Genomic DNA, 15,780 nt, shown 5'->3' on the forward strand with positions numbered 1-15,780 from the left:
AAATAATCCCACATTTTACATGATGGTCAATTATATATGTATACATTTAAACACTAAGACATAACAGAGTCTTAATAAAGTCCACTATAAAGTTAAATGTATACATAAATGTATACTTTATAAATTGCCTCATTCAATAATTTTTTGCCTTAAATGTAGGGAAATAAACAGATTTAAAAAAAAAACACTAAGTTCCTTAAATAACACCCACGTCTCCTTTTCCACTATGAGATAAAAAGTGAATGAAGTTCCTCTTATTGACTGCATATGCAAAAACAAAGTGCTTTGTAATTGTATAATATCGACTAGATGTGCATTAGGATAACAAATAGCAAAGAGACTGATAACTGAGCTTCTGAAATACATTTTAGAGGCCTAGTCTAAGTTGACTGGACTAAATGATCCACGTGGCACAATGGGAGCAGAGAAAGGATGTTTAAACAAAATGTTGCTTTGAGGTGATGCACATAATTATGCACATGAGCAAAATACTGTATTTACCTTTTTTTTTTTTGCTGTTGACAGACAGTAGTCAGAATTTTCTTTCATTTCATGTTTCTTTGACTTCCTCTATATGTGGCATGTTGGACACTTATTTTGAGATTTATGCTAGTTATGGCCAAAAACTATGAATGTTACAATCATGGGATAAAAACAAAAAAACAACAACAACAAAAAACATCTTTTTATCTCTCAATTCAGACTTTCAGGTTTGCATTTCACATTTCTGACTTTGTTCTGATAATTCTGACTGTATACCACATTTTATCTTACAATTCTGACTTTTCTCAGAATTGTGAGTTTATATCTCAATTCTGAGTTTATATTGTGAAATTCTGACTTTTTTTCTCACGACTTTCACAACTCAGACCTTTTTTTCCTATGAATTCTGAGTTTTACATCTTTTACATCTACAATTCAATTGTAAGTGTATATACTTTTCTGAAACATTTCTTCTCAGAATTCTAACTTTTTTATCTCACAATTCAGTTTTTTTATAATGATTCTGAGTTTATATTGTGCTACTATGACATTTTCTTAGAACTGTGAGGAAAAAAGAAAGAACTGTGTTACATAAACAGGAAAAATTAAAGGAAAAAGAGCCTGAATTGTAATAAAAGGTCACATGAAACAAACTAGACAACAACCACAGATAGCAAAGGAATTGGTTACAAGAGTGCTTGTCCCCTCCAAGACAACAGTGCTGAACACATTCCTTTGCATTTCCATTATCAATGCACATAAAATTGTTAACACAGACAATAATCCCAGAATAACTAATGAACTGAATGAACTGAAACATTATCTGCACTGGTCATAGAATGTGAAAGCGTTGAAAGGAGTTAGTGGGTTCATGTTTATGGGAGTAAAAGTGGTGGATATTTTTAAAACACAGGGGGGCCTCCAGACATGGCCTACTGACCCCCAGTCTTTGCAGTCACGTGACATGCCATTGATCAGTATGCGGTGCATGCATGCCCCTGTAGCCTGCAGTGATTGGTCCAAACAGGTAGTTCACGTGAACACGGGGTGATCTTCGGCCAAAATGTAATTTTGGTGCCGGCCGGTTCAACTAGGAGGCTCGCTCATTCCGGACGCACATCAGCAGCACGAGCGTTTTACTCTATTGAGCTGAAGCTGCATTTACTAACACGAGACACTGGGCTTGGTGAAAGAGTTTGGTCCAGTTCAAATGTCGTGACGCAGGTATGCATGAATTTATGCTCTCAGTTTGATGATCAATTTTAATTTTGAAGAGGGCTGAGTTGATTCGTGTTCAGGCACGCAGGGATTTTTAATCTAAGGGAGGGAGGAAACTTTTATTAAACACGTTCGTGCCCAGGGAAACGTCTGCAAACCAGGAAGAGCATGACGCAGAACGAAAAATGATATTAAGCTTGAAGTTTTTTTATATATATATATGGAAAAGGAAAGCAATTTTGCATAACATTGGGATTAAAAAAAAGATTAAAGATTACGAGAGGAGATGTTGATCAAAACGAAGGCGAGGTATGATAAAGCGTGATGTTATGTTGGACCTGGGCTAAAGTTGCAACTAAAAATGAGCTCCAACAGGTGCGACACCATTTGTTTCTAAAGCTAATTGCGATTGCCTATTATTTCAAATGACAATATTCAGTTTTAATCGAATCGTTCTCGCGCCAGACCGACCGGAACAATGTTTCATTGTTCCTCGATAACAAGCTAGAGGGTAAGATTTTGGGAGCTTTTTTTGTCTAAGACTTTTTAAATTGTATCCTCAGAATTTGCTATTCTGCAAACTAAAGTTGTTTTGTGAAACCTATCGCTTATTTATACGTTGTGTAAATGAATGTAAAATTACAACGAGTGCTGTTGTTCCAACCAAACACACTGCTAGAGGTTATGAATTGTGTCCATGAGATTATTATGGTATGGCATAGTAACAGTATTTACTTGTGGAAAGATTTTAAAATATTTTAAAACTGAATTAAAAAAATAAAAAACTTTGTACGGGTTAGTTATTGCAACTATTGTGGCAAATAGAGGCCAGCACGATACAATCCATATGGGACCAGTGGAAGTAAGCTGTAAAATAGTGTTGTCAAAGTTGTCAATCCTCCCTATCTCCTCAGCCATTAAATTTTTAGCAAATTTTCATACAAATGAAAAGCTTTTGCAAGTTATATAGCAATTCTATTTTGCCCTGTAAACCTGTAATTATTAAACCATATTGCAACATCTACTACAGGGTTTGCAGGTCTTGGCTTGGAGGGCCGGTGCCCTGCATAGTTGAGCTTCAACCCTGATCAAACACTCTTGATACAAATAATCAAGGTCTTCAGGATCACTAGAGTTTGATCTGGGGTTTAGATTAACTCTGCATGGCACTAGATTTGAGAAACCCTGATCTACTGTCACCTTAGGTGGCTGCTGCTTGTCTGCAGTAGTCATTTATATAACTACTTTCTATAATTGGTTAAAACAGGGATGTTCAACTCAGCTCCTGGAAGGCCACAGTCCTGTGGAGTTTAGCTCAAAATTGCTCCAGCCTTTAGTTTTAATGTTATCCCAAAGACATTGGTTTGCAGGTTCAGAGGTGAGTAATTAGAGTTGGAGCTGAATTCTGCAATGCTTTGGTCCTACAGGAACCGAGTTTGATTGACATTCCTTGGTTAAACTTCTAGTGTTAAAGCTCACCCCGTGTTACAATACTTGCCAGTCTGAAAATTAATTATTTTGTTTGTTTTTCCGATAGATAGTATCTCATCTAAAAATAAAGTTCTTTGTTGTAAAGATTAGGATTATTGTCATTCAATGATTTTGAATGAAGTGTTTTACAAATGAACACTAGAGGGTGCCCAATATCTTTTGTTGTCCAGTCTCTTTGGTTCTCCATATGCAGGCTCCATATCCCCTCCCCCTGACCTGCAGCTTAGATAAACTTGTTTGACCGTCTCACTTACTGCAATCTTTTGCTTAATGTTTAATTATTTGATTCTGAGTCTATATTAAGCCCTGTTTGCTGTGCATAATGAATAAAAAAAAATTAAACGGAGTGTATATGTTAAGGATTTCATGCTGTGCTATATTAAAGCACGAGTGAGAAATTTGAATTAGTCAAATATTGGAAAATTTCATTGGCTTTCAACCAACATTCACAGACCAGAACAGACATTTCTCACTGTAGTAATGTGGTTATTAATACACACTTCTGCATTTTCAGTGAAAGTGGCTGCCGTCCCAACGAACCCACCATGCCGATTGAACTCGCCATGCCGATTTATCTGACAAAAGAAGAGTTCCTGAACCTGAGGGTGTCTAAATACAGTAGGCCCTTGCGACCATGTCTGCACCGATGTCAAAGTACCAAACTCAGTTTCGGCTCTCCGAGGGAGCAGCCAGAGTCGAATGGTGCCAGCGCACCCTTGGCGATACCTAACAGGGCCAAAAAACGTGTATCTTTTGCTGATCACAAGGGCCTCGCCCTGACGATGGTTAAGGTCTTTTCTGAATTTGATGACCCTATTGACATCCCAACCAGCGTTGTGCCGTTTTTTAGCTCTTCTGTGACTCTGCCAGAAGCGAAGGACAAGCTAACCCTCGACTTCGACCAGCCGTCTGCAGATTACTTAAAGTTCCGTCAACGTATAGAGAATGAAAACGTCTGCCTCGAACACTGCATGCTTAAGGAAAAATCGATAGCAGGGACGGTCAAAGTCAAAAACCTTTCCTTTGAGAAGTCCGTTAAGCTTCGCATTACATTTGACACTTGGAAAAGTCACACGGACATAGAATGCCAGTACATCAAGGACACTTACACCGGCTCAAACCGTGACACCTTTTCATTCGAAGCTTCTTTGCCTGATCAGGTGCCTCCACACGAACGCATCGAGTTTGCCGTTTGCTACGAGGTCAATGGCGTAACGCTCTGGGACAACAACCAAGGAAAGAATTACAGAATTGTTCAATCCGCACTAAAGAAGAGTTCAAATGACACTATGGCTGACCATCAGCGATATGATGTGAGCGACTGGGACGTTCTTTTTGACCGATACGGCAGCCCCAGATGCTCACGTGGAATCTTTCCCAATTGGCCAAGCTACGCTGGATATGAAGACATTGGTCCATATTACTAAGAATCTGCTTTTGGGACACTTTATCCTGCACACACATCCATTGTGATAAATGTCTCCTTAAAAAACACGTTGTTCTTTGATCAAGGACCTGTTGGACCGTGAAGCCATATGGACACTTGAGATATTTATCGTCAATAATATTGGATTGAATGAATTGTTTTTTTTTTTTTAAATAGTGTTCCTGGTGTTGTAGGAATGTAATTATGAGGGTCAATTTGTTTTTTGTTTTTTCAGTGCCTGTCAAATGCATTAATGCTCGTTTCTGTACAGGTTATGTGAAAGTGTTCAAGGTTGATTTTGGGTTTGTATGGATTTGCGTGGACCTTTATAAAATTATTCAATGTAAATGAATTACGTCTAAGTAAATCTGCTGGCCAGTATATTTGCTAAACTGTAAATCATGATCATAAAATTTTGACTTAAATTCTTGTGAGCAGCAAATGGTTTTCATCTGAAAAACCTTGCTAAGAGAGAAGACGGAATGACCCAAAAAGTCAGTGATTTTCCCCCAAAAAATGTGAGACCGGAATTGTACTCCACCTGGATATCTGTATACAAATTCTTTCATATGTTTTTGTTCTTTCCCGAACAGCTCATTTTTAATGTAAAACCCTAAAAGTATTTACATTTCTGTATTTTAATTGACTATGACTGATTCTCACTGTGATTGACTGCACTACTAGATGATGATGCTATTAGTGATGCAAGTTAATAAGTAATGTGTATCATTTGTTCAAGGTAATGTAGGCACTTTAATTTGTTCTTTAACTTCTTGTCACCCATTTTAAATAGCATTGTTTGAGTGTGAATACGGGTTTGCCAGAACCACTTTAAAGACATTGTTAAAAGAAATGTTCTCTCAATGGTATTAGGTGTGTTTATTTTCTGCATTTTAATGCAATGTTTTAAATGTTCATTGTCATTGAAAACTTCAAATAAAGTATTGGAGCAAAACATATTTATTTGACTTGTCCTCATTTACAGATAATAACGTAAATAGCAACATCATGGAGAATGTTTTTATTTTATTTTTTATATTATTGCAAGTGTTACTTGGTGTATAGTTGTCCATGCGGATTGATTATCCTCAGAAGAATGTTACACACAAATTACACACTTTGAGAGGATATTTATTTTGGAATTTTCTGAAGGGGAATTTAATATGTATGTTAGAACGAGTACATAAACAATAAGAATGTTACACACAAATTACACACTTTGAGAGGATATTTATTTTGGAATTTTCTGAAGGGGGGTTTAATATGTATGTTAGAACGAGTACATTAACAATATAACCATTAATACGCTTGTAACAAAGCTAAGTAAAAATAAATAAAACTGATGGGTCTTTTATTCTACAATTGTTCGACCTTTCAATGACAACTTCCTGTGTACGTTGAAGCGTCAGAGACCGCGTTTGTTATTTGGTTCACGTTTAAATAACAGCAGCTAACCAGAAGTATAATTCTTTGCAAATAGGGGATACTTATAATACAATGTACAAAAAAAGAAACTTGAGAAATATAGACAATCATTAGGATTGTAATAATTCGCCCGGAGCGGATTAAATAAGAGACACTGAGCGTGAACGCGCCAAACCAGATATAACGTTCACGTGAGTGTTTATGAAATTAACTAAATAATCAAAACAGATGGAGTCCCAGAAGAAGACCGGTCAGTCTGTGAATAAGACTTCGACGTCTGAGAAAGATGAAGAGGAGGAATGCTGCGCTAATGTGAGTGTTTTAACACACGGTCAGTAACATTGCTAGATTAATGTTATACAGTTAGCTCTGGCTAAATAATGAGTTCCTACTATTTCACGTTTTGTGAGAGTTTCAATCACCATCATTTATATTACAGGTCAAATAACGTTACTTATTATGGTAAATTAGTTAAAAGTCTCGTTATCAAAAACCAGTGACCATGTTGTGATTTTAACAAGCTGAGTCATATAAAATTTCTCCCATGTATGATTGCTGTAATACTTTCGCAGTGTGTTGTCTTATGTTAGGTGTTGTTTTGACTCATATTTAGTAGAAATATGTATTAATATTTACTTATATTTAACTGTTTTAGAGTGATTCATCTCAAATATAAATTCTTAAATTTTTAACCCTCTAAATATTCAAAATATAAACAAGTTTGTTTCTTGTTGCTCACCAGTGAATCCTCTGCAGTGAATGGGTGCCATCAGAATAAGAGTTCAAATTGCAATTTAAGTACTAATCCACACAGGTCAAGTCCATTATTTAATGTCTTGTGAAGTGAAAAGCTGTTGTTTGATCTAAACAAATCCATCATTAAGATGTGTTTTGACTTCATATCATCGCTTCACAGTCCATTGTATTGCTTCTTCCAGTGAAAAAGCCCACTGATATTTGTTTAGCTCTATTCTTGGAATGTTTTCAGTTGTAAACGTTGCTTGATCGGTGTACAGTATATTTCTCTCCTGATTTAGAAGAGATTACTTTTTTTCTCCACTGGAAAAATTATGCATTTATTCACTAGAAACTTGAAGCATATTACTTCACAAGGCATTAATTGATGGACTGGAGTTGTGTGGATTATTGTGAAGTTTGTATCAAATGTTTGAACTTTCTTTCTGATGGCACTCATTCACTGCATAAGATCCATTGGTGAGCAAGTGATTCAAATCTGAAATAAATGCATAAACGCATAAGGATGAAACAACACTAACTCTAAACAATGTTTTATTTCCCTGTTTTACATTAAGACTTCATGTGAAAAAAATGAGAAACAGAAGCCTTCATCCCCGAAACAAGGAGATTTCAGTGATCCCGTGTATAAAGAGATTGCAGTGGAAAATGGCACCATCAACCGAATGAATAAAGATGAGCTGCGTGCAAAATGTGCTGAGCTGAAGCTTGACACGCGGTACTGAGAGCTTTAATTGTATTTATTTATTTACATTCGTCTTACCTGCCAGTTACTCCAGATTCACACATACAGTTTGTCTCTTTTCAGGGGAGTTAAGGATGTCCTGAGGAAGCGCCTAAAAAGTTACTACAAAAAGCAAAAACTGATGCATTCAGCTGCTGCAAATGGGAGCACTGATACATATTTTGACTACATCTGTGTGGTGGATTTTGAAGCAACGTGTGAAGAGAATAACCCACCTGACTACCTGCATGAAATCATTGAGTTTCCCATGGTGCTGATCGACATGCACACCTTGGAGATTGTGAGTTGGTGAGGGAACAGTCTGGAACATGTGTGCTTGATTCTGGCCAGGCAAACATTTAGAGTTAACTGTTTTATAATTGATCTGCTAGTTGTGGAAAAGAAAGATTTTAATTTGTGCCAAAATGAATCATTATAGATTTGAGCAAAGCCACAGTGTTAAGCCCATGAACTGATCTTAACACTTACATCTTACACTTTTTTTCATTATTTTTTTTTTTAAATTTGTATTTTGTTTGTAATTTCATTCCTGTCATCACAGGTAGACTCATTTCAGCAGTATGTGAAGCCAGTGGTGAACCCACAGCTCTCGGAGTTTTGTGTTAAACTTACTGGAATCACACAGGTAAGATTTATGAACTGCATATCGAATTAAATAACAATTTAAGATGTATAAAAGAAGTCTTTTAGATTTCTGTATAAATGTGTATACTTATTTTTTTCATGAATGTATTTTAGAACAATACAGAGCAATATTTAACATTTGTTGATAAAATATTTCACTAGATTTTATAAAATGATTATGGACCCGGGATTTTTCTAGAGTATCTTTTTCTGCTGAATTGTATTTTTGTCATAGATAATAATTATATATGTTTTCATTTGCTATTTTTCATTAAAATTAAGTTGTCTGTATGTAGTAGATTGTGTTTAACACACAAAAGATAGATGATCCTGTCAACACGAGAATTATAGAAATTCTGCATTGATAAAAAAAAAAAAAATGGTATTGGATCGGTATCGGCAGATACTCCGAATTTTTCGGTATCGGCTCAATTCTAAAAGAATTGTATCGTTGCATCCCTAATTTCAATCAAATAAATGCATACAGAGCCTTATAATATATATATATATATATATATATTACTGACCCCAAACCTTTGAATGGTAGTGTATCTAAGTTTTTAGTCTAAAATTAAATGGAAAGCAATTGCTCAAGCAATTTTTAATTCTTAATTTTTATTTATTTATTTTTAGAAAATGGTGGATGAGGCAGAAACATTCCATCAGGTTCTAAAGCGAGCAGTTTCTTGGCTACAGGAAAAAGAACTTGGCACAAAGTACAAATATACATTTTTGACAGATGGGTAAGGATTAACCAGACACTTTAAGCATGGCTAATGAAATTCAATACAATGTACAGCTCACTCTCTTGTTTGTGTAGGTCATGGGACATGGGGAAATTTCTTCATACCCAGTGTAAACTGAGTTGCATCAGATACCCACAGTTCGCCAGAAAATGGATCAATATCAGAAAGTCTTATGGAAACTTTTATAAGGTTTGTTTTCTTGTTCAATTTTCTTATGATTCCTTATGAAAGAAAGAAAATCTAAAAGAAAAAAAGGATCTTGATATCTAAATTGTACAAAAATGTATTGGGATACTTTAAAGATGAGTATCTCATACGGTAAAAAGTTGGCTTTGGAGTATTAAGTTTGAACAAATACTGATGTTTTCATGTGCCTCATGCTTGTTTCTCACAGGTTCCTCGAACTCAGACGAAACTAATCTGCATGCTGGAGAATCTTGGAATGCAGTATGACGGACGTCCCCACTGTGGTCTAGATGACTCCCGCAACATTGCCAGAATTGCCATCTACATGCTGAAGGACGGCTGTCAGCTGCGGGTGAATGAGTGCTTGCATTCAGGAGAACCACGGAGCGTGCCTATCTCTGCCCCTATTGAAGGAGCCCCAGCACCTCAAACCCCCCAAAAAGAGACTGAAAGGATAATTTAAAGCCTCTCTCACAGAAATAACATTGCTTTGTCTGGTCAAATATCAGAACCTGTCTCCATGTAAATGTAAGATAAATGAGAGTAACTAATGTGGGTTTTCTTAAAATTAATCCTGAAATGTGTACACCATATTTGCACTATAGCAGATCAATGGATTTACTGAAAATTGAGTTTATGTACTGTATTTTGAAATTGCTCCTAATAAGCTGAAAACAGTAGTTTTAAGTCTAACTGATGGTTAGCGATTAATACTTGCAATACTACTTTGCATTGCTTTTCTTAATTCATGTTGCACATCCAATGAAAAACTCAATTTGTATTATTTTGTCAATAAACATTTTTTTATGATGCCTCTGTACAATATTATTTTAAGAGATATGACTTTATGCTATTCCTATTTAGATTTGATTTTCAAGTGTACTACTTTTTTTTTCTTATTGGGTTCTTTGCACCGTTATAATCTATGCAATGTTTAGATATGTTTTAGTATTGCAACAGGACTTGTCAACACAAAGTTTACTCTGTTTCTGGCCACCATATATAATTTTCCAAGGCCATGCAATAATCGAGATTTCGACAATCAAGTGGATGTTAACACTCAGTCATGATCATTCTAATGTACTGACGTTGTTGTAAAAAAAATTGTTAGTGAAAATAATTATGCTATTTCTCTTTTTAATGTTAATATTTCTGTTGATCTGATTAGATATTAGTTTAGAAAGTGTCCAGCAGATGGCATCAAAAACACTTCTTTTTTTTTTTTTTCTTTTTTTTTTAATCGTAAGCAACACAAAGTCCACCATCAATAAAGCCAGCAAGGAGACAGGCGGACTAATTGGCATGAATTTGATTTGTGTTTTTCTTATGTATTTTGTATTTGTTTCCAGGTCTTGTGTACAAAGACTAAAGTCCCTTTCAAATCATAGGCAAACAGTATTCAGCTGTCTGTCTTCGCGCGATGTTTTGGAAGGAAGTTATTATTTACATTTTGGACGGCGCACAGTTCTATGATGTTAAATAGTGTTAGTTAAACCGAAACTATAGAAACGAAGTTACTTTCACATCCCATATCCCTGAACGCGACGCTACTAGACAAACGCTGTTAATACGCGACGCGTGCTTCGTCACCACCCAACTGACCAATCAAGGCTTTTGTTTATGCGAGCGTTGCGTCGCCGTCGCGTAGAGAAGGTGGGGCTTTGACGCAGTGCTGCTCCTGTGAACATTCACTGCTGGCTGCATGCGCCGAGAATAGGCGGAGACACACGAGGAAAGACTACAGCAGCCGCCACTGCCCTTCTTTCATTCCAACTCACTGGATATGTCTTAGATTTTTTTCTCTCATGTGATATCAAAGGAGGCGCTGGCGGAATTGCCAGTTTCGCATACTGGGCTGATGCGAGTTTTGATGCGCGCGTGTGGTTTTTATCCTGCGGTCGATAGCGCAGATAAAGAGGATGCGTGAAAGAACGCAGCCCAGCCCTGTTTTCCTGAATGCGATTGAACGGAACTGCATATTTTCGGATAAAGATGAAATCAGCATTGTCTAAATGTTGGTTTCATCTGGATTTTTGGGCGGAGTACACGAATCGATAAAGCAAGATAAAGCGACACTATGCTGCCCAAGTGATTGATCACTGTGCTCAATGAGAACAAGGAGGAGGACGGCTTCGATACGATGGCTGAGGAGAATAACCTGAAGACAGCTAGATTATGGAGGGATGCTGCTTTGCGCTCCAGGAAGCTGAGGAGCAATCTGAGACAGCTGACTCTCAGCACCAAAAACTGCCAAGAAATTACATTACCCGAGGACATAAAGGAGATCGAGGTCCTCAATCTGGGCAACAACTCCCTTCAAGAGCTTCCAGAGGGACTGGGCTCAACCCTAACCAGACTTCGCATCCTCATTCTTCGAAGGAACAAGTTTGCAACAGTCCCCACTGCAGTATTTCAACTTAGTCAGCTGGTTGAATTAGATATCAGTCACAACTGCTTGAACCACTTTTCAGAAGATATTGATCTTCTCAAGGGGCTTAAAAAGTTGTGCATCTGTCATAACAAAATCCAACACCTGCCATCTCAGATTGGGACTTTGCAAAGTCTGGAGGAGCTTGACATCAGCTTCAATGAGCTGCATGATTTCCCCAGGACCTTTTCACAGCTCAGGAAGCTCAGAACGCTCGATGTGGATCATAACAAGCTACAGCGTTTCCCTTCTGAAATACTTGCCCTTACTGATCTAGAGGAGCTTGACTGCTCTGGAAATAAACTAGAAGGTCTTCCGGGAAACATCATGATGCTCCAATCTATTAAAATCTTGTGGCTCAGCAGCACTCATCTCTCGTTTTTGCCTGAAACATTTTGTGAGCTGCAGAACTTGGAGAGCCTGATGCTTGATAATAATTTCCTCACAAGCCTGCCGCAGTCGTTTGGGAAACTGCTGAAACTGAAAATGCTCAATCTCTCCTCAAATTCTTTCGAACATTTTCCTCAGGTTATCATCAAACTCGCCAGTTTGGAGGAGTTGTATTTAAGCCGGAATAAACTGACATTCCTCCCTGAGGAGATAGGACAGCTGTGCAATCTTGCTAATTTGTGGTTGGACAATAATAGCATAACGTTTCTCCCTGACTCTATTGTAGAGCTAGGGAGATTGGAGGAGCTGGTTTTACAGGGTAACCAAATTGCCATCCTCCCAGACAATTTTGGAAAACTTGCCAAAGTCAACATCTGGAAGGTGAAGGATAATCCTCTCATTCAGCCTCCGTATGAAGTGTGCATGAAGGGGATCCCCTACATAGCTGCCTATCAGAAGGAGCTTGCACATTCCCAGCCTGCTGTCAAACCCAGGCTTAAACTGGTTTTGATGGGCCAGAGAAATGCAGGGAAAACCACACTCAGGCAGTGCATTGTCAACAAACCGTCAGATGCCAAGATGGCCATTGGATGTAGGGGTATTGACGTGACGAACTGGGTAGCGGATGCAGATCGGAGTCTTACATTCATTGTATATGATTTATCTGGTAAGCAGAACTATGATCTTATCAAACCCTTTTTCTTGTCTCCCGGAGCACTTTATGTTTTGGTGGTGAATCTGAAATTGTATACATCAAAGAGCTTCTATTCCCATGTTGGCAGTTTCCTCCACCTGCTCAGTGCTAAGGTGCCACACGCAGTTGTGTGCATTGTAGGCACCCACAGTGACTTATGTGAAGAGGTTGAGGTTGAAGAAAAGTGCCTGGATATTCACAGACAGATTTCGCTTCAGGAAAAAACGGACACTGAATGCCTACAAGTGCTTGCCCTGCAGGTCGACGAAGCCCTTGAGCAAGGTTACGACGTTCGGACTTCTAGCCCCCATGTTCTGTTTTATGGGGTCACAGATAAAAACTTACGACGGAAAAAGTCTCAGTTGCAATACATGCTCAACAATCGCCTACAAATCCTCTCTCCGGTGATTTGCGTCAGCTGCATGGTGGCTCAAAGAAACATCCCGCATTTGAAAGAGAAGCTCATGTCTGTGGCAGATCACAGGGAGATTTTCCCCAATCTCCACAGAGTCCTGCCAAAGTCGTGGCAGATGCTTGAGGAACTGCATTTTAAGCCACAGGATTTATGGCTTTCCTGGTGGGATTCGGCCCGGTTTGGCCTTCAGGCTGGGCTGACGGAGGACCGCCTGCAAAGCGCGCTCTCGTACCTACATGAGAGCGGTAAACTTTTGTACTTTGAAGACAGCTCGACGTTGAAGGAATACGTCTTCCACAATCTCCCCCGGTTTATCGCCATCTTGAATGTGTTTTTCCAGAGAGACCTCGCTGCAATGCTTGAGAAACTGCAGGCTGAAGGAGACGATGGAGATGGCGCCAGGTCTATGGAGATGCACGGCCACGTGGAGGGGTTTCTGTTGCACGGCTTGCTGCCATCAAATGTGATTCGATTGCTGCTTAAGCCCCTGGTCCAGACACAGCAGGACTTGCACCTGATCATGGAACTGCTGGAAAAGATGGGCGTCTGCTACTGTGTCAACAAACCTCGCAGCAAGCCGCTTAATGGGGCCACCGTCTGGTATAAATTTCCCAGTCAGGTCAGCAATGAGGAGCCCCATCCTGAGGTGTCGGCCAGTGGGGGCTCGTCGATCCCTGGTCAGTTCTTCTCAGTTGAGCAGCTGCAGATTGAATACAGGTTTCCTTTCTCCACCCCTCTTGGACTTTTTGCACGGTATAAGCGTGCAAATCAACAGCCACGTGGTGCAACGGTCTGATGGAAAGCATCATATCTTTGCCTATCGGGGTAAAGTGCCTGTGATGGTGAGTTTACCGGCCCTCACGGAGCAGATTGCAGCCTGAGACCCTCTCCATTTCCAGCCATTGCATCCTTGCCAAATATCTGGACAGCTTGGGCAAGCCATTATTCCCTTAGTGGAGGAGTTCAATGTTCTTCTGCAGGAATGGCCTGGCCTTCACTACTCTGTGCATGTCCTGTGTTCCAAGTGCCTGAAGAGAGGATCCCCCCAATCCACATTCCTTTCCAGGTTAGTGTTCTGAGCCTTTCCAGGTCTTGTTTCTAACTAGTTTATGACCATGTTTTTTATTGCCACTACATTTCTGCATTAATGCTAAGGAATATTTCACTCAAAAATTCTAATTCCAGATTGTTCCAGACTTGGTATGACTTAGTGTCTTCTGCAGAGCACAAAAGGATATTCTGAAGAATGTTTTCTTGAATTTGCCATACAATTAAAGTTAGAAGAACCCAATCAACTTTAGACTCCGCTCACGTTTATTAAATGGAAAAAATTTTCAGATATTCTTTCTTGTGCCACAGAATAAATAAGATACATACAGGTTTGGAATGACCTGCTGAGGGTGAGTAAATGATGACAGAGTTACATTTTTTTTTCGAGTGAACTATTTTTTCAACATAATTCAGAATGGGGTGTTATGATGGAAAACAAGCTGTTAACCAGATATGTTCATTAATTTATATTTTAGAGACTTATTAAAATGTTTTAGTTTTACACTGATAAGCGCAGTAATAAATCAATCAGGCATGTATTTCAGAACAAATAAACCGGTAGCATTGATGCTGCAGTGATGAATAAGGTAATCTTTGCAGTGCTGTCCACTATGGAGGCGTATGTCTGGGTTTATTGCCAAGCAAACACTGATACAATAAAGGATGATTCAGCGTGAAATGAAGTCATTTGGGATGGATCTAGGCTAAACAAAGAATGAGCATGGCTGGCCATAACAAGAGAGAGGGGGGTGGTCTCACTGGGGTTAAAGCCACACCTAGAAACACAAATTAGCTTGAGCTGTCTGCTCCGCTGCTGAGAACACAGACAGGGTCACCATGGTAACATCATATGCCTTTTCTTCATGGGATGCAGATTAGGTGCAGCAGCCACTGGCATATATAGTAACCTAGATTCCAGTATATTTAAAAAAAAAAAATTATATGGAAAATAAAAATAATGCTTTTTTATTAAATGTGTAATATTCTTGGGGTCTTGTATTCTGTAGTTTTGCACCCTCTTAGACTTAGTGCCATTATTGTTTTGGCATTCATGTTCATGTGTCTGTAGACAATTTGGGGTTATTAAGTGTAATTACAAAATATTGCAGAAATATTTATAGGTTAGGTTCTCCTAGGCCTTGGTGTCTTTTCCGTCTTCATTTATGAAGGCGTCACAAAGCTACTAAGTTCCTGAAAGTGTAAAACATTTGCGTAAATTCTTTCTGGGAAACTACAGTTATTCTTAGCTCTAAGGAGCTCGCCGAGTGATATTTATGTATGTTGTAATTTGTTTGTGTTTATATCCAGTGTTGAAATAGGCACATTTTGAGTGTTATTTTAAAGATTAAGCTGGCTTATGTTTAGAGAGATACCTCATTGAACACACCATGCTCATTTTGCCAAATATCAGTCAAAGACAGCATTAGCTCAAGCTAATGTAATGAGGCCCCAGTTTCATATATGTCATTGCTTTCTAATGGTTTCACAATTCACACCTCCTGGAAAAGAAACCTGTTTTATTATAACACAAAGTAAAATGACTCGATGAAATATATGCAGTCACTTAAAGTGTCTGAATATCATTGCATTTTAAAATGATCAATGCATGACAGTACTATATCGTTTGTGCATTACATTGTGCTTATTCTGAGAATGTTTCAAGTTATGATGTATTGTTGCTAAATAATGGTGCTGTCATCAAA

At 38.4% G+C, this 15,780-nt stretch overlaps 2 protein-coding genes and 1 pseudogene across 3 annotated transcripts; all 3 read left to right on the plus strand.

Moving 5' to 3' along the window:
- Positions 1-1,503: 1,503 nt before the first annotated feature.
- LOC113038649 (protein phosphatase 1 regulatory subunit 3B) lies at positions 1,504-5,577 on the plus strand. Its single transcript, XM_026196245.1, has 2 exons — positions 1,504-1,707; positions 3,707-5,577. The coding sequence occupies exon 2, from the start codon at positions 3,738-3,740 to the stop codon at positions 4,617-4,619; it is 882 nt and encodes a 293-aa protein (XP_026052030.1). The 5' UTR covers positions 1,504-1,707; positions 3,707-3,737; the 3' UTR covers positions 4,620-5,577.
- A 428-nt stretch (positions 5,578-6,005) lies between these two features.
- On the plus strand, positions 6,006-9,912 carry LOC113038648 (3'-5' exoribonuclease 1-like). 2 transcript variants are annotated; one of them, XM_026196243.1, is made up of 7 exons: positions 6,006-6,355; positions 7,357-7,517; positions 7,608-7,824; positions 8,086-8,169; positions 8,802-8,911; positions 8,989-9,103; positions 9,309-9,912. In XM_026196243.1, the coding sequence occupies exons 1-7, from the start codon at positions 6,272-6,274 to the stop codon at positions 9,561-9,563; spliced, it is 1,026 nt and encodes a 341-aa protein (XP_026052028.1). In that variant the 5' UTR covers positions 6,006-6,271; the 3' UTR covers positions 9,564-9,912. The 2 variants fall into 2 exon arrangements, with proteins under 2 accessions (XP_026052028.1, XP_026052029.1); XM_026196244.1 differs by having other exon boundaries at positions 6,249-6,374.
- A 910-nt stretch (positions 9,913-10,822) lies between these two features.
- LOC113038110 (malignant fibrous histiocytoma-amplified sequence 1 homolog) lies at positions 10,823-14,098 on the plus strand (annotated as a pseudogene).
- Positions 14,099-15,780: the final 1,682 nt, after the last annotated feature.

Source organism: Carassius auratus, chromosome 21, assembly GCF_003368295.1.
Source record: "Carassius auratus strain Wakin chromosome 21, ASM336829v1, whole genome shotgun sequence".
Classification (NCBI taxonomy): domain Eukaryota; kingdom Metazoa; phylum Chordata; class Actinopteri; order Cypriniformes; family Cyprinidae; genus Carassius; species Carassius auratus.

Coding starts and splice junctions, on each gene's coding strand:
- LOC113038649 (XM_026196245.1), top strand. CDS start 3,738: ATGCCGATTGAACTCGCCATGCCGATTTATCTGACAAAAGAAGAGTTC.
- LOC113038648 (XM_026196243.1), top strand. CDS start 6,272: ATGGAGTCCCAGAAGAAGACCGGTCAGTCTGTGAATAAGACTTCGACG. Junction 7,518..7,607: donor GAGCTGAAGCTTGACACGCG/GTACTGAGAGCT, acceptor GTCTCTTTTCAG/GGGAGTTAAGGATGTCCTGA. Junction 8,170..8,801: donor AACTTACTGGAATCACACAG/GTAAGATTTATG, acceptor ATTTATTTTTAG/AAAATGGTGGATGAGGCAGA.